We start from the raw sequence: 26,793 nt of genomic DNA, 5'->3' as shown, positions 1-26,793 counted from the left end.
AATTCATTAACTGGAGATTTATGTCCAATAAAGAAGCATCAGTCAATGAAGACAATGCTGGTAGGTCCTCATGCAGAGAAGGCCAAATGACAGTACTGAAAGGAGCCAGCTAAGGAGTATATCCTACTTTCTTCAGTATCACATTAAAACTAGGAACAGGTAAAAAAATAACAGCATGCACTCAAGAATTAGGTACTGTGAGAGTAAGACCAGCATTTTCCATCTTTCCAAACCTATATTTTCCGTAACAAAAACGTTAGAACCAGGCATGTCTCCCACACTGCTAGTAACTAAAGATAGCTTTACGTAGACATATTATTAAAATGTGGGCTGGTCACTTCAGAAGTCTCCTCTCCCTCATTTCTGAAGCTATTTTTATACTATCTGCATATTAATTCTAACCTAAATTAACAGTACTATCAATGACAGTTGCAGTTAATTATGTTCAGCGTAACAGCTAAGCCACACATCTACTGCCAGTAATGTGCTTGTTTTTCAAGGGTGGAAAAGACTAAAAAGAGTTCTGTGGTCTGTTGATGAGCAAGTAAACAAGCAGACAAAGCAAATATTAAATTACTAAAGCATAATCAAGTTTTAGTTAGTAAGTTACTAATGTACGTTCTAAGATACTTTAGAAAACCATGCAGCATACTTATTATACATACAAGAACTGGGATTATAACCTTCTATCTCTGAACCATGCTATTTCCTTAGCACGCTCAATTTATTGTGGAGGCTACTATGAACAAACTTTTACATCAAGTGAAAACACGCAGGACAACACAGCAGTGACAGTTATAGGCTATGAGTGAAGAATGTGAAAATTTCTATTAGTCTGAAACCACATGATTAGAAAATTGACTGCTTTGGATTGAAGGCTGGGAAGTGTGTCTTGATGCAAAAACAGAAAAGCCGTTTAAAACATATTACAAGTAAGAGGCTTCTTCACAGTGTTAAAGTAATACAGGAACAATTCTTGATAATTCAAAACAGAAAAAAAGACTCAGATTTTTTTTTTTTTTTTTTTTTTTTTGCAACAGACCACAAGAGGACTTTCAGACCCAACAATGTAAAACCAAACAGTATCAGGAAGCAAAGCACTTAAAGAAACAAACAAGGAAGCAAAACTCATAACCAGGGAACCCCCACTGCTTAAAAGCATAATTTCCAAGTTACTGGATTTATTGTTTTCCTCTTATTCCTTCAGTCCTACATTTTGATGTTTTTGTGCTCTTAGACAGCACAAGTATATTAAAAACATTGCATTTAATCTTGATTTTCCCTTTAAGTCTTTCTTTAAACATATACAGCACTTATTCACCATACCGTGCTATGTGATCAAAAGGGAAGATGCTCCCAAAGAAAGCTAAGGTGAATAATTTTTAAGAGAATGCTTTTACAACACCCTAGTTGATTATTTCAATGGAATCAACCACCTATCTGCAAAAAAATCCAACAGCTTGTTACTAAAGAAAACAGCTACTAAATACAGTAAAAAAACCTCAGTTAACTGCAGCATATAAAATAGGCTGTCTTCATGTTTAAGCCTTCTATACCAATCTCCTCACTAATTCATTTTTCCCAAGTAGTTGAACTTTCAAGTCAAGATGGTAATTAAAAGCTTGAGTTGTCTTTCATACAGTTTTCTGCAATTTTTCAAGACAACTAACACCATTCATTTTAGGGCAAATGAATGATGATTGTATTTTACATGAAAAAGAATTACTAGTATCTAAAAATTTTTAAACTCTTAAAACTTGCAGAATAACTATGCATGCCAATCTACTGAATACAAAACATCTTGAAATGAGGAAGGAAAAGACAGTTTTCCCCACCTCCAGACCTTTTTGTCGCAACACTATGGATATCAATTGTATTGTTAGTTCTTGTACAATTTTACTGTCAGCATTTCACCAGTTTTGCCGATTTGTTCAAGAAATTGATGGATGCATATTTACACCTCATTTAGGTTGAATCCACATTCAGGTAAGACTCAGAAATTTAAGATTTTATCATATGATGGCTATAAATAACTTGCAAAAAGAATTGTCAAACTCAGTCCAGTTTTCATTACATGTATATTTCCTTTGTAGCAGGAAACTACCGTATCATCACATAACAAGGGTATAAAGATGTATAACCCTTCCACCTCCAGCGGCTTCCTACAAAATAGTGGTTTAGGCACACTAGGGCAACAACAGGAAACATCATGTATTGTAGCTGTTCTCCGAGATGTCAGCTATACATGTAATCAATGCAGGCATTTACAGCGTAAGCAAAAAAAAAAAAGCATATCTCACCACAGCCCATGACAGCCTTCAGAATCTCTGGGGAAATTCAGCAACACGACAGTAACAGCTCAGTTTGGAGTGTACACAAACACCTTGAATCCCAGTGTCCTTCTACAAGCCATCCAAAACCAAGACGAAGGTTGCTCAGTAACTTGAGCTGCTTAGTAAGACAGTAACCAGAAACGGAATCACTGATACTAAGCAGAGATTTAGCCTTAAGTGAAAAGATGTAGAGAACAGTTTAAATGTCCATCTCATCTCTTATCTTGGTCAGCAGAAGTAAATCTGCAACACCAACACTGCCACAGCAGAGCTCTGATGAAAAGCCTGTCCTGGAGCAAGTCTCAGAGCAAGTATGAGACAGGTGGGATGAACTTTCCGCTCTGATGCTGGAGGTGGGTTTTGTCTGTTTGTTTGTTTTAAAAATCAAAAACCACTTATACGTCCAGGTAAGCTTCCTCTTAAGAGCCACCCTTTGACTCATCCAGGAGAGGTGACCACACTACAGTCCACTCTAGATAGACAGACTAGCTCTGAAGTCAAACTTAAGTTTTGACATTGTGGATGTGACACTGACTCTGTCAGTGCAACATATGAACTGAGTGACCACTTTTTATAGAGCGTGTCCCTCACCTGAAATAGAGACAAAAGTACATACTTGTCCTACCTCCCTTACACCAGATTTAAGCTTTCTCAGGGAAGTCAAAGCCCAACAGCCATGACCTAATAAGAATGGACAACAAACAGCATCCCCAGGACCAGCCCATGGAAGCCTAGAAGAAGTCATCTAATGGCAAGTTGAGACCTTTTCCAAAAAGTACCCCAAAGACCAGAGATTTTTTTTCCAGCTCAATCAGGCAGCTAAGAAGAATGTAAGCAATGCTTTCTTCAGGGTCAGATGAGAGGGCCCAGGCCAGTCACCATTGGTTATAACTCTACAGCTCTTTGTTTTCAGTGCCCATGCCTTAACATATACAACATCTGTAAACAGTCAAAAGCATCCTCTGACAAGCATTCAAAGGAAGAGCTGCATAGCCAACACAGATCAGGTACAATTCATACAAATAGGCAGCATAAGGCAGCTAAACCTCTGTCTTAGAAAAATATTCAGTTTGTTTAACCACATCAATACTCCCTGTGAAATTTCATTATCTGTTACCATCAAAACCTTCTTCTCCCCAGTCTTTACTATTCCTTTCTTGTGACTTCATAGTATGTGAAGTGAGGCGTTAAGTTCCATGGAGAATATATTTTGCTTTTGTTTCCACTCAGTACTAAAAAAAAAAACCCAACTAAATAATCCAAAACAAGTTCTTCTCCCTCTTCCTTCAAAAGATGCAAAATTCTTCCTCTTTTCCCACGCCTTGGAACACATTTCCTTGAGGTCAGTGTTTGTTTTCAGCCCAATTCATACTAGGTGGAAAGAAAGCCACCACAACTGAGACAGGAAACACTAAGCTTTCACTCCAACAGAAGTAAACTAGAATTTCCTACCTGCTGGTGCTCAATACCAAAGCTGCCATAAATAAAGGCACACAAGAATAGTCTTAAAGTCTTTCAATAAATCTGCACACTCCCCCAAAAGGTGTACTATAGCTGTTATTGTCCTGCCTTCCAAAAAGGCATCAGGGTTTCTTTTAACAGCTATGTCTTGCCAATTTATCTGAAACAGAGATCCCATCCTGTAAGACTTTCACCAAGAATGACTTTAAGCTGAAAAGCTGGAGCCTAACAAATGCTCTGGGTAAAAAGCATACCTGTTTGTACCGTCAAGAAATAATGCAACTGAGATCTGGTTTTGTGTCCAAATTACCTTACCAAAACACCTCTAGAACTCAAAGGCGCTGTTCCTTTCAGGTACTTGACATCCTTTAGCATAGTTAAGCCACTATGGGTTTAACATGAGTTCAGTATTAAATATGCCGATGTTGGACATACAAGCAATTCCAATAAAAATATGCCAGTTTATCTTTCACCAGAAGTCTAACTTATTTTTTTTCCCCAGAAGCAGGCTTGAACTTTGTATAGAAATATGGTATCTACAGAGACTTTCAGTAGTTTAGAACCCCCAGTATTCAGCAGATGAGATTAGGATATTGCTAATATAGTTATGTTAGTTCATAATTGGCAAGTAGAACACCCACAGAGTTTTAACGACTATCCCCACTCCAAAAAAAACCCACAATCTAAAACCTTTCCGGACATAACTACAAAAAAGAAAGCTTCTGACAAGCACTGAATCAGTACTTCCATGCAGTAACATATACACAGGGAATATAAAGGGAATGGAAAGGGAAAGAGAAGGTATCAAATAGAAAATACATTTCTACTAACTGGAGAAAACATGCTTACAACTATTTTCACTCCTTCTTTGAGGCTGTGTCTGGAAGCCAAGGAATGTGCTAGTTATAAAGAGGCCATTTATGACGGAGTTCAATAGCATTTTAAAAGCCAGAAAGAAGCAGCCTCATTAAAGATACAAACTTGTACTAAGATTTCAACTGTAATAAACCTAGCTAATAACCAGCACAATACTTACGGATAGGCAAAGGAATTTTGTGTCGTAATTGTTTATATTTGTAGTATCTGTCAATCTTTGCCTAACAAATGCATCCCCATCAGTTCAAAAGCACGCACCTTTCAACCAAATTATGCTAATTCTGGTTTCAAAAAAGAGATAGAACTGGGAAGGCAACGGCCAACAAAAAATTCTTGTAATTACAGCAGAAAGAGCTATAAAACAACTACTCAAACAAAACCAAAGTGATGGCCAGTACAGAAACAACAAATCTAGACAATAAGTTATTCAAAAAGCATGATTTTAGATTATTTCTCTCCATTAAAAAGTTTTTCTTTTAATAGCTGAACACTCAAGAGCTGGAAGTAACACTACTAAATGCCTGAATAAGTAAACTCTACCATTTAGTTTGTTTCAGCTGAATTTAAAAAGAAGTCCTTAACCCTTCTACAGACACACTGTATCATATGCAATTCTGTTCTACAAAAGTAACATAGGCATAAACACAGCACCTTCTATGACCTTACAGTACTACCCCTCACACAGAAAACGTTTCTTACTTTCCTCATTTTGTTCAATAAGCTGCTTCAAAAAAAGGAAAAGGCTGTGATTTTTCTTGAATATAACCATTTCAAATATATTGTTTGACATACCACTAGCACTTAAAGTTCCACAGTAACTTTAATCACAGGTATTCTCAGGACATGCAAACCCAAAAGTGACTAGCAAAAGAAATAGTTGCCACTTCTGCAACCCTGTATCATGTTTTCATTAGAACACCCAGAGACAAGAACGCTACAGTGAAGTTACTATTAAGTAAATTAAAATAACATTTTAATCAAACTGTTTGAAGTTTAACCTTTTTAAAATCATGAACATTTTAGAGATAATTTTTAATTCTCAAGACTTGTAAAACCTTGCATCAAACTAAAGGGTCAAGTAACAAATGTATTGTCTATGCCCCCTTTTAAAACCAGCATTGACAACCTAAATCCCTGACACTTCTAAAATAAAGCCTATTTTATTTAGATATATATATATATTATTGCCTTAACATCAAAGCTGGAGGTTGAACTTTAAATTAATTTCCAAACAGTTTGTGGGATGCCTTTATTACATTTATAATGTAATTACTTCCAAAATTCTTCTATTTTGAAGAGCAGGGAAACGTTTACCTCATAGGAAGTATACACTCAATCACACAAAGGTTTCTAAAGTAGCCTCTCATTGATGTTTGTACCCTGCAGGCTATGTTTGTTACACAGCTCATTTGCTAAATGCAGTCCTTCTACATTTCAAGAAATAAAAAGGTACTAAAGTCAACCAGTAAAATGAATATGGTTCAGGCAAGTGCCTTGTCAATCAAGCTGCTGATAAATTTAAAATAACCCTCAACTGTCATCACTTTAAAAAGCTGAATATTTACAATCCAGAATGTAGAAGTTGATTGTTTGGTAAATAGAGGATCCTCATTAAGTTTTTTTTCTATCTATCTGAAATACAAACAACATTATTCAACACCCACAGATTCTGGATGATGGATTTACTTCCAGGTATTTCTGACACGCACAGGAATACCTTCAGATCCAGCCTCAAGATTCTTATCTATAATTCTCATCTATGTGGAATAAGTGACAGAGTAGTAAGACTCCACTTCCTTTCTTGGGAAAGGAAGCTGTTCTAATCTGAGCTTCAAAAAAGTATTTGGTATGGTGCCAATTCAAAAGAAGAGTATGTGAATTTTTACAAGAATTCAGGCAAGACAAGAGTCTCTCTAGACTGTTTTAAAAAAGAAAAAGATTCGAAAAAAATCATCTGACTGGAGGAATTTCACAAGCATAGTTTCTCAAAAAGTTTCTCAGGCCAGCTGGGCATTTTCCTTCATGACTTCTCATGAAAAGCAGAGCACGCTAACAGACGTTTGATGACAAAGCTAGAAAACAATAAGAAGGGAAGATGGGAATATTACATAAAGCTAGCAGACTTTCAGAGTAAAGGATGTAAGACTACACTTAAAAAATGCAAAATAACTTATACAAGAAGCAGGCAATGAAGGACACACACATGCCAATTATCACAAATAAACTAAGTGCCAACTCATAAGTGTTTACAGTAGTCATCAAGGAAATAAAGACCCAGGATATTTACTGATAAACAGGCTGTATATTCAGTAGGAAGTCCCACATGCTGGGATATTTCTAGAAATGAGACAATATAAATTCTCCACAGCCAATAAGAGATAAAAGCTATTTTTCTTCTTTCTTCTTAATTAAGATAACAGGTCAGCTGAGGCTGTGATTTTTCTTTTTTCATGGATTGTATGTTTTTACTTTTCTTCATGGTCTGATATTAAAAAAAACTGATTCAACTTGAAATTACTGAAATTTTCCACTTAGGACAGAAAGACTCATTCTACTTTATCGATGGCTTGCATTGCATAAGTGCCCTTTAGCACAGAAAAACTGTTAGTAGTCTTTACATTTTATTTTCTATTATTTCATATAAAACATGAATTCATTTTTATGTTCATGTTTTTAGTTGTGATAGTCTGGTTCTACTTGAGGAAGCTTTCACTGCAACCAAAGAATGCTAGCAAACAGTAAAATAATCTTAGCATCTTTCAGCTAAAAATTCAATGTCTTCTCTGGACAAGGAAGCAATATTTTCCTTTTTAAAGGCCGCCACCAAACATTTAAGTCTATCACCCTCATTCTAAACACTGTCAGTCTACACTTTCTCTTACTGTGATCTAATGAGGCCTGAAAGGCTTCTTTTTGTTTTAAGCCATAATTTAAGTGCCTTGAAACTGTCTCTTTATTTTAACCTCATTTAGAAAGTTATAAATGGCCAATAAATCCAAACCCAGTACATTATTATTAAATGAACACTAGTCCAGAATGACTTAAACCCTCAGAGATCAAACAATAATCCCAAGCAATGGTGTTAATTTCTCACAAGCACGATTTACTCAGTCCATATCAACTGTCACTGATAGCAAAAGATGCTATCAATTAACTATCAACTGATCAAGCTTTATGCAGTGTTTATTTTCTTTGATAAAGAAATATGGATTTTATGATTTCAACTAAACGGCTAATTTTGTCTTTAAAGCAATACTAATGTTTTGGCAAACATTTTCAGAAGGTTTGATTTGTAAGCACTGTTCTCTGCTTAGAAACATTCCTGGAAAAATTGTTTTTGTTAAAATTTCTTGCTACTCAATTCCCAGTTAAACTAACATGTCTGAGACAAGCTGCAAAGCAACACTGTCACATGTTACTAGACCCCCAGTTTCAATGTAAGGATAAGCCCAGAACTGAAGGCAACTCAAAGGTACTATCTGTCTCAGAGGTGAGAAGCTGGAACATCTGCCTCTTCTTGCTGTGCTATGCTGGTAGCTTACCTTCTTCACAGGCTGGGAGGACAGCTGGGGAATGCAGTATTTTCAGTCTTTTTATTACAAACATCTGAGGCTCACATGTAGGCAACTTGACTGAGAAAAAAAATAAAATCAAAACACCACCAACAAAACCCAACCAGTTTGACTGCACAACGCTTAATCCTTAAACCTCAGAAGTTACACAAAACTGGCTAGGCTCCCCCCGCTACCCCTTCTTCTTCCAGACAACCCTGAGGATCTAAACAAATGCAAAATTAGGTTAGAGTCCAGCAGAAAGATGGCTTTAAAGCAGCCGTTTGCTTGCCCTGTGTCTGTGGAACCCATCCACTAGATGTCAGTGTCCTCTTGGGCAGAGGAAAACCTTCTGGGATATCAACGAAAAGGCGGCAACTGATAGTCCTTGGTTATCTGGTCAGCAGGGAAGTTCTTATAAAGCATCCCTGGGCATCAGCTGGGCCACAAGAGAAGCAGCCAGCAACAGCAAGAGTTGGGGATATGAGGCACAGAACATAAACATAGTTCTCAACACAAAGTTTAGCCAGTAAGGTAACAGGCTAAAGGCCAAGAGCTGTTTCATGCAACATCAATGATTAAAAGTACAGCACATTGGTCAACAGGTACTAAGACACACTAAAAATGAGTGATAAAAAGGCTGCAAGATAAAGGTATTTCTATTTCTTATTTCCTAAAATACACCAACACACAAAACACTACTTTTGGACAAAAAAAAAAACACCCAAAAAACAGACACAAGAATAGGCTCTACCTCTACCAAAATTCAATCAGCTCTAAAGAGGCAATAGAATAAATTATTATAGCAGTGTGGAACCCTCTGTGATAGGCAGGAAAACACCACACCCTACATAAAGGACAGAGCAGAAGTCAAAGTTCAGGCACGTTAAGTGCTTGCAGCAGGAAGAAATGGGTAGGTGTTCTATTCACCTGCACGAAATCTAGATATTAAGATAAACTATAAATTTATAATAGAATAGAATATTTCAGTTGGAAGGGACCTACAATGATCATCTAGTCCAATGGCCTGACCACTTCAGGGGTGTCTAAATTAAGAGTATAAAAAGAGAATACTGATATAAAAGGAATCTTAAACTTGATAGCATGATCATGTAACGGGAAACTAATGCCACCCTAAAAATTATGGAGGACTGATGGGCAAGGACATGGCAGAGGGGAAGCAGCATCATGCACTACAAAAGCGGATAGACAAACAAGGAGAGAAAAATCAAGCTAAGCTTCTATAATACATATTAATTCACCCAGGATTGCGTAAGATCTACACAGTCGCAATCACAGTAGTGGTAGCACACACAAGAAACCTGTTTGTTCTTGTGGAGGAGACTGGGAAGGTTATGAAGCTGAAAAATACAAAATTAAGAATTTCAGATGGGGTACAAAGTACAGATTTCTTTCGTTTTAAAGATATCAGATCAATTTGCCAGACAACTCTCTCACTCGACCCCCAGCAAGAAAAACCACCTTGAAGCCAATTTGAGCAAGCACAGGACGCATTCCCAGAAGAACCACCTACAGTTACTGCATACTTGCATCTGGGTAGCCTTGCCAGACAGGAAAAGGCTAAAAAAAAAATTCACCACAACTTTTTCCTTTAGAAATAGGAACTTTAAAAAAAAAAAAAAGAAAATGAGGAAGTTGAATGAAAGGAAATTATACAGAGCTAAAAAAGTAAAACATTTGCAAGCAGCACCAGGCCTGCTCAAACATGGCAGGTAGCAGTACCTGCTGCTGTCGTGGCTCTCAATAGAGCAGTGATGGGTCCTGGTGTCCTGTGATCCTCAACCTGCTGCTACCACGTACCACACTCTGGGAGCTTCTACTCAGAATCTGCCATTGAGAGAAACTGGGAGGATGGCTCTTTTTCTTTTCTTACATTCTTTCTCTCAGTATCCGCCAGTCAGAGTAAAGTATTAGACTAGGCGGGCATTTGATTTGACACATTCATTTTCTATATTCTGAAGAAACGATATAATATCATATGATCCTAAAATTTATCTACTCATCTTCCTTCCCAGTTAAGAATATACCTATTGCACCATTTTTCATCCTTTCCAGGCAGCATAAAAAAAAATATTCTCATTCACATTATTGCTTTGTCCCAAATGCCACAGTTGTAGTTATGGTCACATTAACTGTTCATTGTTTTATATCCAAGTTATTTTTAAGGGACTGTCTTCTACAACCTCCTATTTGCCTGAGCAAGTCTCAGACAGTTTTGCCCTTTTGCTCTTATGCTGTGAACCCAAAGAAATCTCAAGGAGACTGCCCTCAACATGGAAATAACTCCAGCTTTTTCTTCCCATGTCCATAGGTGCACTGACAGAATACTGGGCTTGCTGGTCCATCTCTTTACAAGGTAATTGTTCTGATAATTTTAGTGAAAAAGTGGTCCTTTAACAGCAACAAAGGCAATAATGGGAGCATCCTAGACAAATTCTAACTCTGGCAACATTTCCTATAAGTCTTATTTACACTGTATCTTCATCCACCACACTGACATTATTGGTTGGTGAAATACAGGTGTAGTCAGCACCAACATAACTGGTCTGTAGGTTCACCAACTCATCTTCCTCCCCAGTTATGAATATACCTATTGTACCATGTGTATCAGATTCTAATTTTAACACCACTAAAAGAAATCTAAAAATGTTTAGAACATTTTGAGATCCTTTCCAGGCAGTGTAAGACAATCTCGTTCACAGTATTCCTTTGTCCCAAACACCACAGTTAGAATTACTAATATTCAATTAATTTACTGTGTTAACTAACAAGCCCATCACTTTAGCACACAAGTAGCATTTACAAAGCAGTACTTCCTTAGTGGTTTATTAATTCTGATTTAATAATTATTAAGTTATGTACTTAAATATTTAGATACCATCAAAACACTGTAACTTACAAACACTGATGGACTAGTGGGATTGATCACAAGTGGGAAATCACAAATTTATTCTTTTAAGAAATCAGCAAAAATATGATAGAACAGCAAAAGTAGGTTCTAGGCCTTTCCATCTTTTAGGGAAAGGCAAGTAACCACTCTATGGTGTACTTCAGATTTTAAAAGTTTCCTTCTAGCTATAACTGCAACTGCATAAACTGCTATTCACCTGCTTCTTTACACCATATGTTACAGAAGCTAACAAATAGAATACAGGAAAGGACAGGTTTTGACGATGTACATGATTGTAAGATACGGATAGAAGCATTTCCTACTTTTTTTAGCTTCAGGATTTTTTTTTAAGTTTGGTACGAGCCACGTTTCTTCATCAATGCAAGGCTGTTCAGCTTCTGGTCCAGTGAACTATCACCAGGACAGTTTCATACCCACCCCTGCAGACAAAGGTTAGCTGTTTTTACTGTACTGGAGGCAACAGTTAACATAAATGACCACTATTTATATATTGGGATTTTACATATTAATCACTTAACAGTTGCACTGAGTTTAACAGTTTTCCACCTCTTATTCCTTTTATTCCAATTCTGTTTCTTTAATCTTATTCTGTAAACCACTAATCTCCTTTATTGCCATTCCTTCCCCATATCAGAGCAAATGCTGTCTTTATAGCAACTTGCTGCTGACACTGGCTGCAGACCACATTTGCCCATCTAGGAACAGGAAAGTTGCTCAACACTAAATGAAGTATTCCTCTTTTCTACAGATACTTAAAAAAAAATTCTGAGAAAATACTACAGTTGTGGTCAAATTCACATTCTAATTCTGGAAAACCGGAAACCATTTCAGCAAAGCCACAGAATGAACAAGGTAACTCGGTAAGACGCTGGGGCTGTGGAGACATCAGAAGAGAGGCAGCAGGTGGATTAGCATCACAAAGCCCCACCGCCGGCAGAGACCCCCATCAGGCCCCACTTGACTATAAAATACTGGTGACAGTTCCTGGCACAAGCAGAACTTCTTCCACATATTTACTGTCTCTTTTAACTCAGTGTATTGCTCAACATACACTACTCACAGAAGAGCTGCAGGCTGCTAACCTGCACACAAATAAGCTACAAATACCTTCCTGTTTTAGTTCACTAAAACTCAATGTAATCTCCGCAAAGAAACTCCTGAATAGCTTCCTCCTAACTCTTACTCTTCACTGCTTCCTTCTCCATCAAGATGCTTTTTACCTCCGCCAAGAAAAATTACACTTTATAGCATTTTACTGAGTATTGAACTTCCAGACCTAAAACTGGGGAGTCGACACTTAAATACGCTTTTAGATAATGGAAATGTAAGTTTGTGAAACCGCTAGTCACTGCTCTTCAGAATGACAAAATAAGTAGATGAAATACAACAACTGAGGAAAGTTGCATTACCAAAGTTACTTCCTCAGATCTATCAAAGCCACTCTTGGGAAAGGCTAGAGAAAAAAGAATGGAATCTAAAATTTTACAAAGTAAGACAGGAAATACTAAAAGCAAGCAAAATGTGAGTTTCTTTTTTATACAAGAAAAAAAAGAAAAGAACAACTGAGGCTACATAGCACTGAACAACTTAAAAGGAACAGGTTCTGCTACTGCTTACAGCCATGAAAACTACGTGACTTGCTTTTCAGCATGGAAGCAGATATGTCTTTAGTCAGAAAAAAGAAAACTTCTACATTCCTACAGATGTGGAAGACTGCCTATTGTAGGATTTCTAGCTAGGAAACAGGCTAGATATTGCGTGCAGCTTAGATCAGAGGACAACAATGACCCTTTCCACATAACAGAACTCCCCACACTTACTAAAAGGAGAACTCTTTAAGCACACTAAGTAAGACACAAACCAAGTTTCTCAATCTCATTTTCCCTTGATGGAAGTGGCAGCATTCCAAACAAGATCAATAGCTTTAAAAGATCTCATTTATTTTCAACTCGTCAGCTAAATTTAACCTCAACACCAATGTCTGCTGCAGTTTGACTTTAAGGAACAGTAGGATTTTTCTAAAGCGATGCCTTCTTTAATCCTTGCATTGTGCCTTCCCTTAAAGGCTACCTTCTCATTCCCAGTTGCTAGCATTGTGCATCAGTATTCCACTGGGTAACCAGAACAGATATTAATGCTAATAAGCCCAGACAGGAATACACGTTTGTTCTGAAGAGACAGTAACTGCATGACAAGTAATAGGATGAGAAATACAGGTTTGCTAAATCCTGGCTTTAAAATGCAAAATACAGAAATACATACTCTACAGCCAATGTGGATTAATTCACAGGAGCAGTGAAGTATCACGATGTCTTATCAGGATGCGAGTGCTTCTTATGGATGCATTACGGTGAATTGCACATTATGTGAGAACACTCAAGTACATGCTACTTACTAGAAGATTGCATCACAACCCCAATGCAAGCTGCACCGCCATTCTCTCTGAATATTGACTGCATCCATTGTAGCCATCAGGACCTTTATTTCAAGATACTTGGATTAGGCTTTGGTCTCCAGGACTCTCTGTAATAACCACGCTGAGACAATAGTTCAATACCACAGTTCCTCTTTTGAGGAGAGGGATCCATAAGCAGTATTACCTGGTACAGTACAAATCCTGGGATATTAATCCTGATGAAATGAACAAATCATAACATGAAAATACGTAAGGAACAGTCTGCATGACAACTCTTACAGAGATCATTTCCAAAGAGAACCAAAAAAGTCCAACTTTCAGACATGTCGCAATTTGCACAGGATCTGACAGAAGCACTACGCCCAGTGGAAAACTACACACTTTGCAGGGATGATTCAGCTACTAGCTGACATAAATGCAGAATTCCTAAAGGGTATCTTGTTTATACAATGACCAGAAGCTAAATCCAACAAGCTAAAGACAAATAAAAAGACAGCAGCAGTATGAATGCTAAAGGAAGCCCTCCAAAGCAAGCATTTCTTTTACCTTTTCTTCTGCAAAAATCTTTCCTCCATGGCATTTGAGATACTCTTAAAATTCATAATATACCTTGCATATGCAAAGTTCCTCAACTTTCTTCTAGAGGTTTTCTCAAGCCCAGTTTATAAGTTAAAAGGTTTTATTTATATATTTAACTTTCCACACAATATGACAATCTCGTTAAGCTGACCTACCACAGGAAGGAGAAAAAGCTGTGATCTCTATCCAAACAAATCTTCGGTTCAAGCATATAAAATTGGTAAGCTACATTCCTATGGACAGAACATTTGACATTCTTAGTTGTTGCCAGTCAATGCTAAATTCCAATACCACACTAGCAAGAATCTCTTAACAGGGAAAGGGGAAAAAAAAATCATACAAATCGTATAAGTAAATATTGTCTGCTCTGTTATTATCACTTGTCTTGGAATAGTTTGCAAGGAACAACGTGAAAATCTACACCATCAGTACATGATTCAGGAAACTCCAGACTTCAGGATCAAGTTCTGGAGGTTTTAAAGTGGTAAGTAATATAGTGACCCCATAAAATTTAAAGAACATGCCACTTAAATGCAAGAATAGAAGGAACTCATTTTGCATTTATTTACTAAAGCTCATTACAGTGACTCCCTGATATGCCATACAAAAAAATCATTAAAAACTAACTAAACTAAAATCATGGTCATGTTTAGTTCAAATGTACTGTCTCTCTAGAAATAAACCAGTTCACTACTTAATTATATCCCTGCAACGAATTCCCTTTTCAATCCATTGCTACTTTTCTCACCTCTAAACACATCCTGGCCTCATGTACACTTATTATGTCTGGAAGATATCTTCATCCATAAGAGCTAAAAATATCATCACTCAGGTTTTTATATGCACGTACTTTCTTCACTGGATGATCATATTGCCTTACTTTACCAGACGCGGAATATTTTTTCTATGAATACAGGAAGGGAAGCCTATTATGTATGCTATAAGACTGTACAAACAGGATGCTGGGTTCATTTTCACACAATCACCAATTTAAACAGTGCTAATGCTTTGTAAAATGCATTGCCAGAAAGATACATTGCTATAGCTTTGCACCAAAAATGCTAGTGTTTAATAACATATAAATCACCAAATGTAAGCTCTCATTCTGGCTATTCCATATTAGAATTAGTTACGGGATTAGCTACCATTTTAGCAGTAAATATTATTTCCATTTAGGAAATCACAGTTTATACATGGATTTATGGCAACAGCTTGCTGACTTTAGGATACATGCGTTTTTTCCAGTGTTATTGGTCTCTCTATTTAAATCATTTATACTAACAGGCTATGTATTTCTGTAATTTGTAAGAAATACAACTAGGCGTCTCTCTGCCACAGCTTCATATATTCAAATATCTACCTGTTCTTTTCAGAACAAGAAAAATAGAAAGCTGACATCCTAAACAACTTGCAGGCTGCATTTTCACTGTAATAAAAAACAAAGAAAAGCAATGAAAGCTCAGATATCATCATCTTAATCAAGATATCAAGAAAATATCTGGCACCAGTTGAAGAAGCAACTGGAGCAATGTTACTACAGAATATGAGGGCAATTTCCACAGCAGTTCTATGGAATAGCCTCTGGAAAAAGTTCTTCTGTTTATAAAGAAGATATAAAAGGTTGTGATTGATTTGTGAGTGACTATATGGCTAAATATCCAGCTTAATGACAACTTAGTTCAGAATATTTTTTGAAAAACAGACTCATGTCCAAAGCTTTAAGTGCAAAGCTCCTGTGTTCCAGTTTTATAGCAAAGAAGCTGTTAAAGGAAACAATGTAAGATACACTTCTCCCTTCTGAGCCTACTCTTCGTGAAGTAGAAATAACATAAGAATAAACTATCTATAAAAGAACACATTTCTTTACTAAAATAAATTACAGTGAGTGCCTGAAGTACTTTCCAAGATCCTTCTACCTGCCTAAAATCATAGTCATCTTTCTCCATTAGCATTTACATATAGTTCCCTATATGTCCATTAACACTTACACACAGTTCTGTTTATGCAGTCTCACAGGAAATGAGTTAAAATTAGTTATACATTTTAGTTTGGTCATAATAAAAATCAACACAGCTTTGTTTAACCACCTATACTACTAAAAATGGAAATCTCCAAAGAAACTGTCAAATACTTAAGAGCTATCTGGGGAGACTCAAAATATCTAAGAGATTATTTCCTTCCTTTAACAGTTTGTGCAACAGGGGTGCTGCCCTATAGGCAATTTATAATTAATTCATTTCTGCGGGAACTCTCAGGTTTTTGAAGCAGTTAAACTAACCTACATATACCCTTCCCTCCAGAATAGTGTTTCATTTTCCAGCTTTATTTCAAGCTAAATGATTCCCTTGAGTTCTCCTACTGGACAACTGTATTCATTTCAATTAACAATTACCTATTTGCTAAAATTATCAGAATATACATGAGGGAATAACTAATAATGAAAGCACAGCTTCCAGTCATAATCCTGCTTCCTAGGCAGGAAGGCAAAGATTCAAGTAGAAAGTAAAGGAAGAATTAAGACTTATTTTCTACATGTGGAAAAGCAGTAAAAATAAAAAAAAGCTACGCACTGCAAAAATGCAGGACATAATACATTTACCACTGACGCATCCCCATGATCAATTTTACTCACTTACAGAGCAGCCAGTTATCAACTTACAAACCCGACCTACCCACAGTCTAAATGCAGTGCACTATTCCTATCACTTGTTCTTCTTTGTTCTGCTTTTTAAGTCAATTAATTTCTGAGCTTTGTGCAGTAAGACAGTGCAAATACTGGACAACTAATCCACTAAGAAAATCGGTCTAAGTAGGAAGCTATACTCAAGCACCGTATATGCTACCAGAACACCGAGTGCCTTGAGGAAAAAAAGACACTGTTCCACCACAGGGTTATGCTCTAGAGAGTCAAATATAGTCAGATAAGAAGTGAAACATTTAGGACAGAGTGGAACATCACTCAGGCCTCTTAAGAACTGTGCAGTTCCCACAGCAATCAGTCATTTCAACATGATGCATAACCTACACTGGCAAGTCCCTTGAACACTTAAAGACAGGAAACCCATATAGCATTCCTTTAAATTAGGAACCCAGTTGTTCAAAGATAGCTGTCCTCCAAGGACTATCAGAGGAATAATGCCGTACTAACACAAATCAAAGACAACATCTATTAAAAAAAATAACCAAACTATGGAAAACAATATGAAAGTTCCGGACCAACCGCCCCCTGAAACTCTCAAATGAGGCGAGTATCTGGAAATCATGCCTACTGGCCACTGAAGTCCGGTCAACGCCTGCATAAACTAGAACCTTGTCTAAACAGCTGCAGACATCCAGCTCGACACAAGAAATGGACTTCTCATCCATGATACTGGCCCTATAGCAGATATGAAAGATAGCAATGATAGCAGAGGTGCTAACTGCCCGGCCTCAATAAGAGTAGGAAGATGAGACAATGCCACTCATGTACAGCATCCTTTCAGCATCCTATTGACTGTCCTTTAGTAGCTGTCCAGAAGAAAAAGTCTTGGCCCCTCATTCCCACTGTAGCCCAGCTGCACAGCTGAAAGATGGTCATCTACCCCTCCAGAACTAAAGAACTGCTCTCAATCTCATTGATCCACATAGAAGCTGTTCTTCCTGCGACCACAAAGAGTACAAAACATCTGTGTGTTTTCAGATGAAAAACAAAACGCAGATGTCATCCACATGAGGCAGCAAGAATGACAAGACAGCAAGACAGACAAACGCAGCAAGATGCAAAACTGTTCAAGAGGACACCACTGTACTCTGACCTTAGAAAAACAAACTAAACCAGCTACAATTTACAAGACTACATAAGAAGGAAGTTAATGTAAAAAAGTTTATTTAAAAATGACAAGTTCAGTATTATAACTAAATAAAAGAGATTAAAGTAGTGCACATGTTCACTAAAGCAATATGGTTTTAACTAAGTTAACTTCCCCTTAGAGAGTGATGCTTTCCAACCCTTGACTGTAGACACCAAAACTCATAACTAAGATCATACACTTAAAACTAATATATTTCACTCATGTTTAATAATCAAGGCCTGCTCTCCAACATATAAAAAAAAATAAGAGTACAGCCCTTCCTCCAAAGAGAAGGAAACCTAAATTACATGGATACACTTAACAACTGTTAGGATTTCCACAAATTATAGCAAATTAAAAATTGAACAAGCTAACCAATCCATATGCACTTACAACTTTCAGTCTACTAATGTAGCTGCCCTTGGCACATTCATAACACTAGGCAATTCGATTCTTTTTACTGCACTAAGGGAGTTCAGAAGTAAAATAAATTTAAAGAATTAACTGTTAGAAGCATTGTGGTACGATTTCCTCAAAATTACTGATGCTTCCTTCTAGAAATTTGAATGAACAAAACACGTATCTTTCTTCGCTTTTGTTCCTAATGACATATCTAGCCCACAAGGCAACATCATTCATAGCTTCAGTCCTCTTATAATAGATAGATATTTTCCCCCATTGACGTAACTGGCTACATCAGCTTGCTACTTTTTACAGCTGATAATTCAATTCTTCTAGGCTCTTCTTTCAAAAGACACTTCCATTAGAGCAAGATTGCCTTTAAGTCTTCCCACAAATTGATTACCACCAATAAAATTACCTTTTAAAGAAATTAAAAGTATCAATTTGTAGGAGGATAGATAGGAGGAAAAATTAGGTCAACTAAACTAGGTCATCCATTTATACCTCTATTTATCTGGTACCTTTTGGGAAACTTATTTCTCTACTTCATCTTTTTAGCTGTGCGAGGTTTTTTTCATTCCAAAGCTAACAGCAAAAAAGGTAGCTAGAAACAAGGCCCTCAGAGATACAAGTTGTAACTTTCCTACACAAACCTGGCAGGGACTGAAACATCCTGACATCAGTATTCAAAGATACTTTAAAACAACGGTTCCCAACCCAGAACCATCGTCCTAAAGTCTCTCAGACTTCACCGTGCTCTTCTCCTCTTGCAACTCTTTCCTTACCTTGCTGTTGCACTCAGCTTCTCTAGTAAAGCTACTACCTTTGTACTTGTACTGCCTCAGCGGTATCGACTCCGAACACAGTCTTGTTTCTCAAAGATGCAGAGGGACTCAAGACAGCACTCTAATAATACAGCCGCTCCGTGGGGCTCCCAGTTCTGGATCAAAAACTCCACAGCCATACCAGGGTGCTCTCCTTCCAGGAATACATTCTGACTGTTGAAGTAATTCATGATTTAAGTTTATATTAGCAAGTTGGTTTGGGGTTTTTTTTTTGCCCGATGAAGCAGGAAAACAAAGAGCTTAATCTCTTTGCAACATTCACATGCTAGTTAACAGAAATAGAAATGCATATCCATGCTTCACTTAGGGCAAACACACGCAGCTGAGTTATCCAAGCCTGCACTGGCATAACTGTAGTAGTTGTGGAGTACGGCAACCTGAGGAAAACACCAGGATGCAAACACCGCACTTCTTAACGGCGCAAAGAGCTTCTGCTCTACCCCATTAACTTATGCTTCACTCAGTTCCGTATCTGACCGTTAACACTGATGTCTCTCCCTAAATGAAGGCCCTATTACAAAACCAAGAAAAATAAAATGTCATCTAGCTTCTGATTTCAGTTCTATATATGTATACTCAAGGTACTACTATAGTTTTACCTTTTCCCAACGCTAACAGGTGCGCTACTATTTTCTCTATGCCAAAAGGTCCTATGTACTAAGCATATCACAGTACAACTGTAGCAGCACACAACGTGAAATCCACACATCTTAAATAGTAACAGTGAACAAAAACAAGCAGAATTCCCATTTATTACAAATCAAGGGATTTAAGATTAATTTAAAAGCCTCAGACTTTTGTTGCATTTACTATTAACAAATGTATACACATTAGATAAGCAGATATTCAGATTAACCTTTCCCTGCTTGCAGAGCTAGTACTTCTGTTTAGCTGTAATACCATCAAGGAAAAATACCCTGAACTTATTGCAGTTTTAAGGTAAATTATGTATACTCCGAAACAAAAAATTTGTACTACAGCAATCAGTCACACATATATGCAGGGTGTATATAGACATACATCCAGAGATATATATAGATATGTGCATGCACGTATCTCTGCATGCACGTATCTCTGCAGAACCACAGATGAGGGTCTAGGGTTGATGAACTGTGGTCACATGAGACATACATATATATATAGGTATTTAGGTATCTATCTATATATATGGTATCTATCTGTATAACTATATACAGCAAAAGGCACTGTAGGATTGCGATCAGAATAAAAGCAAAGTATGTATTTGATATGGTATTTAAATTATTTGGAGTGTATGTGTTATGCCATGAGGTACAATGTCAAGATTACCATTTGTTCCTCCTGAACAATTCCGTAATATTCAGCAAAATCAGTACAAAACCCTTTACTCCATCAGAACAGTAGACTTAGACACTGCTGTCTGTAGAGACTGAGCAAACAGAACTTACTAACATGCAAGCCATTTGACACAACCCAGAGCATTCCCTGACTTGTTTTAGTTTAATTTGTCCAAAAGAACTGCCTGAAATTTCAGGCAGAGTTTGCAAGCTCTTATACCCCAGGGTCACTATTGCACCTTTGTGGTTGTATTCAACTGCCTCTATAAAAATTCAGAATGGCACAACAAGAACAGCACTCATTTCCTCAGAAGTGGACAAAAAAGCTGAATATTTAAACTGCATGGTTGTTCACAGAAAGTTGTATTATTTTTTTTTATATAACATTTAAAGAACACTATTTCACCAAATTTCAGAAGCCTCTGAAGTTAAGGGTTACTATTCAATCATACTGCTCCAACCAGATGTAGTCTATGTAAATGAAGCTTTATGAATGGCCTGGATGACAATCGCTGCTCACAATAAAGTGATCTGATGGTGTGTGTGTCCCCCCGCCAAATGAACAGCATCTAGCTGAAATACAGCTAATGGATACAAAACTCCAAAAATACATTAACACTCAAAGTGTAATACGAAAGAGGAGTAGTAACAGACACACTTTTACACTGAAATTATAAAAAGGCTCAAAGCATATCTAAAGTGACAGTTGTCTATGACCTATTAACACATCTCTAAGAGCAGAGCTTCTTATAACAGATCAGCTGTACAACACACTTACGGGTCATTTCCTCCAAGGCAATTAGTCTTTCTACCATACTTAAGGGACGAGAAGTTCACAACTGTTGATGTTCATTCAAAAGCCCCCAGTTTACAAGAATTTAATGCAAACATGTATTTACAACAAATAAATCTTTTTTTGAAGTTTCAAGTTTACCATCTAGTTGATTTTACCAAAGCATTTTTCCTAGTTTAACTTAATAGATAAAAATTATTTCTCTTGAAAAGACAGCGTGTTTTATAATGTATATGATAAAGCATAAGTTGAGAATTCATGTTTCAAACTATGTGCTACAAACATTAAATTCATTAAGTAAATATTAGAAAATATGATTTCCAAAAACATTTATACAGGTGGGCTTTTAAAACTTAAAAAATAACAGAGAGATATAATACTCTTATCTTTCTTCACTAAGTTTGCCGATTATATGCTTGCCTTACAAATTGAAAAAATATCTTCACAGATACTCAAGGGGTGCATTAATAGTATTTGAATCAGAAAGGTTTACACAAATGCACATTAATACACACAAGCTTTTAAGAAGGGTGTTTCCCACGTGCTGTGGCTGTGGTTGAATATAGTATTTTTTATTTTTTAATGCTATCTCAGAATGTACAGGAATTAGAACGAAATCAATGTCATGATTGCCATTAGTACATGGACTTTCACTATGTAGCTCGGTAGTCTTGTTCAGTGATTTAGAATAGTCTAGATTCCCAATTTATTTTTAGTAGTCTTAGGCACTGTAGAAAAGATGTACTTTCCCGAAAAAAAATACAAGAGGGAAGGCAAGTTTTATAACATCTGGTGTAGCACTGCTTATGATCAGCTTAGCTTTTATCCTTAGAAGTCAAGCACATTCCACCTCCCCTTTTTTAAATAGGATTTTCACAAAACAGTGAGGTAGAAGTATTTAAAAATAATTTTTTTTTTGAAAATAAAACCATTGAAAGCATAGAAACTACCTTTCTACCTGTTTCAAATCAATGACCCATTCAACCCCCCTTTCATACTTTAGAAAACAGTGCATCAAGTTCTTTACTATCTCCAAACCTAAGAGTTCCAGCTTAGATGAATTAAGCACAACACAGATACACAATGTTCAGTTGTTTGAGTTAGTTACCAGTGTCCTCTTGAATGAAAGGTATAAGAAGATCAGAGACCACACGTAGGTACCTAGCAACTCCTTTCAAAGTTGTTAAAAATCAGTATTATTTAGACTGATTATCTACAACAGGATCATTTTGATACCACTACCTCCAGACAACAGCTGAGGGTCACCTACACAGCATCCATTGCAAAAATTACTTTCAGCTGTTCTCTCTGTTCCATGACAACAGATTAGCCAGAGACATAACCTAAAACATTAAGCAAGACTGCCACATACCACGTAATTCAAACATAATAATTCTGATTCTTTAAGGTAAAGCTTTACACCATTCATATTGCCATTTTTATAGGAGAATTGAAATCTACATCAGACAATAGAAATGAGAATGTCAGAAGGCTTTTGTGGAAATTACTGCATAAAAAACCAAAAATGTTAGTTGTGGATAAATTAAGTGAAAAATCTGTAAAAATTATTTATTGAGGTCTTTCTAAAATCTAGAAGAACTGTTTTCTTTGCCTCCATATGGAGCTTTGACTTCCTTGCCTTGTTTGATGCAAGACACACGCTCATTATAGAAAATCAGAATCTAGACCATGCTGGTTGTATTCATACAACATGAAACACCAAGAGGATGCGATCTATACTTACTTCCTTTTGCCCAAATAGCAATATCACCAGAAATCAAGGAAAAAGTATACCCTTGGATGTATTGTAAGCATACTAGTAAAATCCTAACCTACATTATTTTAAGAAAAAGACCACTTGCCCCTACATGCACAGATACATGCTTACTGGCAAAACACACAGACAAGCCTTCACTGTTTTCAAACTATCTGCTTCATTTAAACCTAATTGTGCACACCCACAGTACTGAAGTGATCTACTAGTAAGTCCTGCTTACTTTCTAGTGCAAACTAATTAAAATTAAATACATTTGCTTTCCAGTAACAAACTTGCTACTGGTGCCCAAATTATACAATTTATCTTGTAAACCAGGAGTGGGGAATCAACTTTCCACCTTCCAAGTGGAAGATGTTTTCAGATATGTCAATAGCATTATTAAATAGCAGTCTTAGTCATCTACACTATGGACTTCCAATAACATTCAGCCAGATTAATCAGTCTACCTGCGCGTAACTCTATCTTCTCTGCCTTCTCTTCCAGCACTCCCTGGCACCTGCCTATCAAGTACTTTTAGTTCATTCACTCGGGCCTAAATATAATTCTGTAAGCCTATTACTCAATGCATTCAAAGGCAATAAAGATGTGAAAATAAAGAATTGTTTTCAGTTGCATTCACCCACTATTCCATACCTATTTTTAGATTCCATTTTGACTTGGAAATGAAGTGATGAGTAACAGCAATTCCTATTCCACAAATTTGCCACTGCTTAGCAGCAACAGTACATCCTGCACTTAAATGAGAAAATACAACTTCCTCCTCCCCTCACCCGCTGCAAAATCTCTACTACATATTAAAGAATACAGAACACTGAAGTTTTTTTACCCCCTTCACCTCTCTTTCCACCTCCCTTTTCAATCATTTTAAAGAGCATCTAAGCATGGCTCTGTTAAAAAAAGAAAAACCACATCAAAACACACACCCAAAAACCCAACAAAGTACCCCAACATGCCCATAGTGAAAAAATAAATAAAGCAATAATTATGATTCTTGACACCATACAAATCTATATCTGCTTTAGTACATGGAGGTGAGACTAATGTGAATATTAAGGCCAAAGATCAGCACGCTAGTTTCCTGGTTTTCCTATAATTTATTATGCAAACATCAAATATGAAAGTTTGAAATAGAAAGTGTTCAGAGGACAAAAGAAATTTTGAATGTAATTGTTTCCAAAGCATTTAAAACAGTTTCAGATAATACATCTTTCTCCTGAAATGCCTTGACAATTAGTTCCTACAATGCTATTTTCACATTTTCCTTGCTGCTGTATGAAAGCGATGGGAAAGCTTACTGACTATACAGTTGAAAGCTACAGAAACAACATGCTGTCAGAGACAGAAATTGAAACAAAAGCTATTTTTCCATACAGAGGTGCTACTACTTAGAAGAAAGGATAACAGAACTATCATATACCATTCACCGATAACAAAGCTAAAACATTAGGCTATTTATCAGATATGAAATGGTAGAAGTAGATTAGGAGATCTAGTATAAAGTATTTAACAAAAAGGGAATTTAAAAAGGCCTGCATTTTCCACCAGTCTAGGCCACCCTTTCTGTAAAATACACGTAGTTTATGTGAACAAGACAGACTCATCAGTACAAGAGAAGATGTCAATTTGTGTTTAATAGCAACTGTATTACTAAAACTACCACTTAATGAAACAGTTCTGTCAAAGTATTTAACCTTAAAATTTTCATGCGCAGATGCTCTATTCATCAAAACAGATTTAGAAGTGTCATCGCTCCAATGCCATTCTTCGTTTTACATTTTTCTCTCTTCCTTTCCCACACGCTCAGATGTTTCGGCAGCATACTTTCAGTATTTGCAAAATCCTGCCCAAAGAGCATGGCCGATTTCCCACGGGCTCCCACCCCACCCTGGATGAACTCCTTACTTCCCAAAGTCCACTCCACTTCCTCTTCCACCCCTGGACCTGCCAGCACTCCCAACGCCCCTCCGCCTTGCGCAACATCCGCGGCCTCCTCCCCACATTTCAGACAATCCCCGATGCGACATTTACATTGAGATTATTATTTTTTTTTTTTTGTTCCCAGACCACTATCAAAGACTGACAGCTTAAAGGGCTAACGATGCGGTTTTAAACGCAAACAGCACTGGATAATAAAACAAGCTACAAAAATACACGTATATGGAGGTCACTAACCCACTCATCTTCAGCTCTTCTGCGGGTCAAACTGTATTTTGATATTAAGTATTTAAACAATATTGAAAGGCTCCAGCGACATCTGCCCAATCGAAATTATTGTTCAGCTCAGACCATCTATTCAAAAGATAAATCTCCTCAAACATTTTAACAGCCCGATTAAACAGTTAAAATAAACCAGGAAAAGAGCTAATTCTCCAATAAATTCTTCCCCCGAGCACACACGTTAACCAAAGGCTGAGGGTGAACCGATCTGGAAGAAAGGACGAGGGATACAGGCAGGGCTGCGATGGGGGATGGGGAGTGCAGGGAGATGTTAGGGAAGGAAAGATGAATATTCCTCCAAGGACTGTTCAATGCATTTAACACATCGCCTCGGAAAGAAGAGAAATCTCAGGCAGGCGGGTACAGGGGCAGATAAAGGGGGGAAGAAGGTAAGGAGTGCCCTATTATCCCCAGATGACATTATACATGGCAGCCCCGCGAGAAAAGGGGCTGTAAGGCAGAGGAAGCGCTAAACACACACACCGCCCCCCATCCCGAGCCGCCTGTGTCCCCTTTATCTGCTCGGGGAAGCGCGGGGGGGAAGAGAAGGCTCCCGTTTAATTTTGCAACAGCCGATCACCTACCACCTCCTCGGGCGGACAGCAGGGCCGGGGTAGGGGGCTGCGCTGACAAACCTTCCCCAGGGGTGGGGGCAGGAAAAAGGGTAAATTCAGGCGGCCACCCTTCACGCCCACCCCCCCGCCCCGCCGACCCAAAAAGTGGTGGGGGGTACGGGGGAGCCGGCCGAGCTCCGGGAATACACAATGGCAGGTCACTCCCAGAGAAGCGATGCTTCCCTCGACGCCCCCTCGCTGGCAGGGGGATGGGGAAGGGGCTGCGGGGGGAGCCCGGCACCTCAGGCCACCCCCCTCCCCCGGCCCTGAGGGGTGCCCTGAGCCCTGCCCGCCCCCCCACCCCCGCCGCGCCGCCACCCCTCACCATGAAGTCGCTGGCGAAGTTGTCCTCCCCATTGTGGTCCGTGTCCTTCATGGCCTGGACTCGCTTAATGAATTTCCTCAGGATCTCCTCCTGGCTCATCCTGCCCCGCCGGCCGCCCTGCGGAGCGGGAGCCCCAGCCCCGGCCGGCCGCCCGCCCGCTCTCCGCCTGGAGCTCCCTCCGCCGCACCAGCCCGTCACCCAGCTGCCTTCCCTGCCTCGCCTCGCCTCTCCCGCCCCCGGGGCCTGCCCCGCGGCCTGCTGCCGCGGCTCGCCTCGGTTCCCCACCCCGCTCACGGCCGCTCGGCCGCCCGCTCCATCCTCCCTCCCTCCGCCCGACCCTCCCTGGACGCCGCCGCCGACACAGGGACACGACGAAGTCCCCACCTCCTCCCCCAACGCAGGCGCGGCTCCCGCTCCGCCGGCCTTTCTTACGCCTGCCCCTCCCCGGCAACCGGCCCGCCTCCGCCTCGCGCCTATTGGTCCCCTCTGACAGCCGCCTCGTTCTATTGGTGGCCGGGCACGCTAA

The 26,793-nt window shown here is 38.3% G+C and overlaps 1 protein-coding gene across 1 annotated transcript in view; it reads right to left on the bottom strand.

Moving 5' to 3' along the window:
* PTPN12 (protein tyrosine phosphatase non-receptor type 12) overlaps nt 1-26,587 on the bottom strand; it is a 76,793-nt gene extending 50,206 nt beyond the window's left edge. The window contains exon 1 of the mRNA XM_063323515.1: nt 26,268-26,587. Coding sequence (XP_063179585.1) covers nt 26,268-26,366 — 99 coding nt within the window. The 5' untranslated portion in view covers nt 26,367-26,587. The remainder of the gene's footprint in view (nt 1-26,267) is intronic.
* Between the last annotated feature and the right edge of the window lie 206 nt (nt 26,588-26,793).

Source organism: Chroicocephalus ridibundus, chromosome 1 (genome assembly GCF_963924245.1).
Source record: "Chroicocephalus ridibundus chromosome 1, bChrRid1.1, whole genome shotgun sequence".
NCBI lineage: Eukaryota > Metazoa > Chordata > Aves > Charadriiformes > Laridae > Chroicocephalus > Chroicocephalus ridibundus.
The sequence above is the reverse complement of the archived record's forward strand: the minus strand, read 5'-3'. Positions and strand labels throughout refer to the sequence as shown.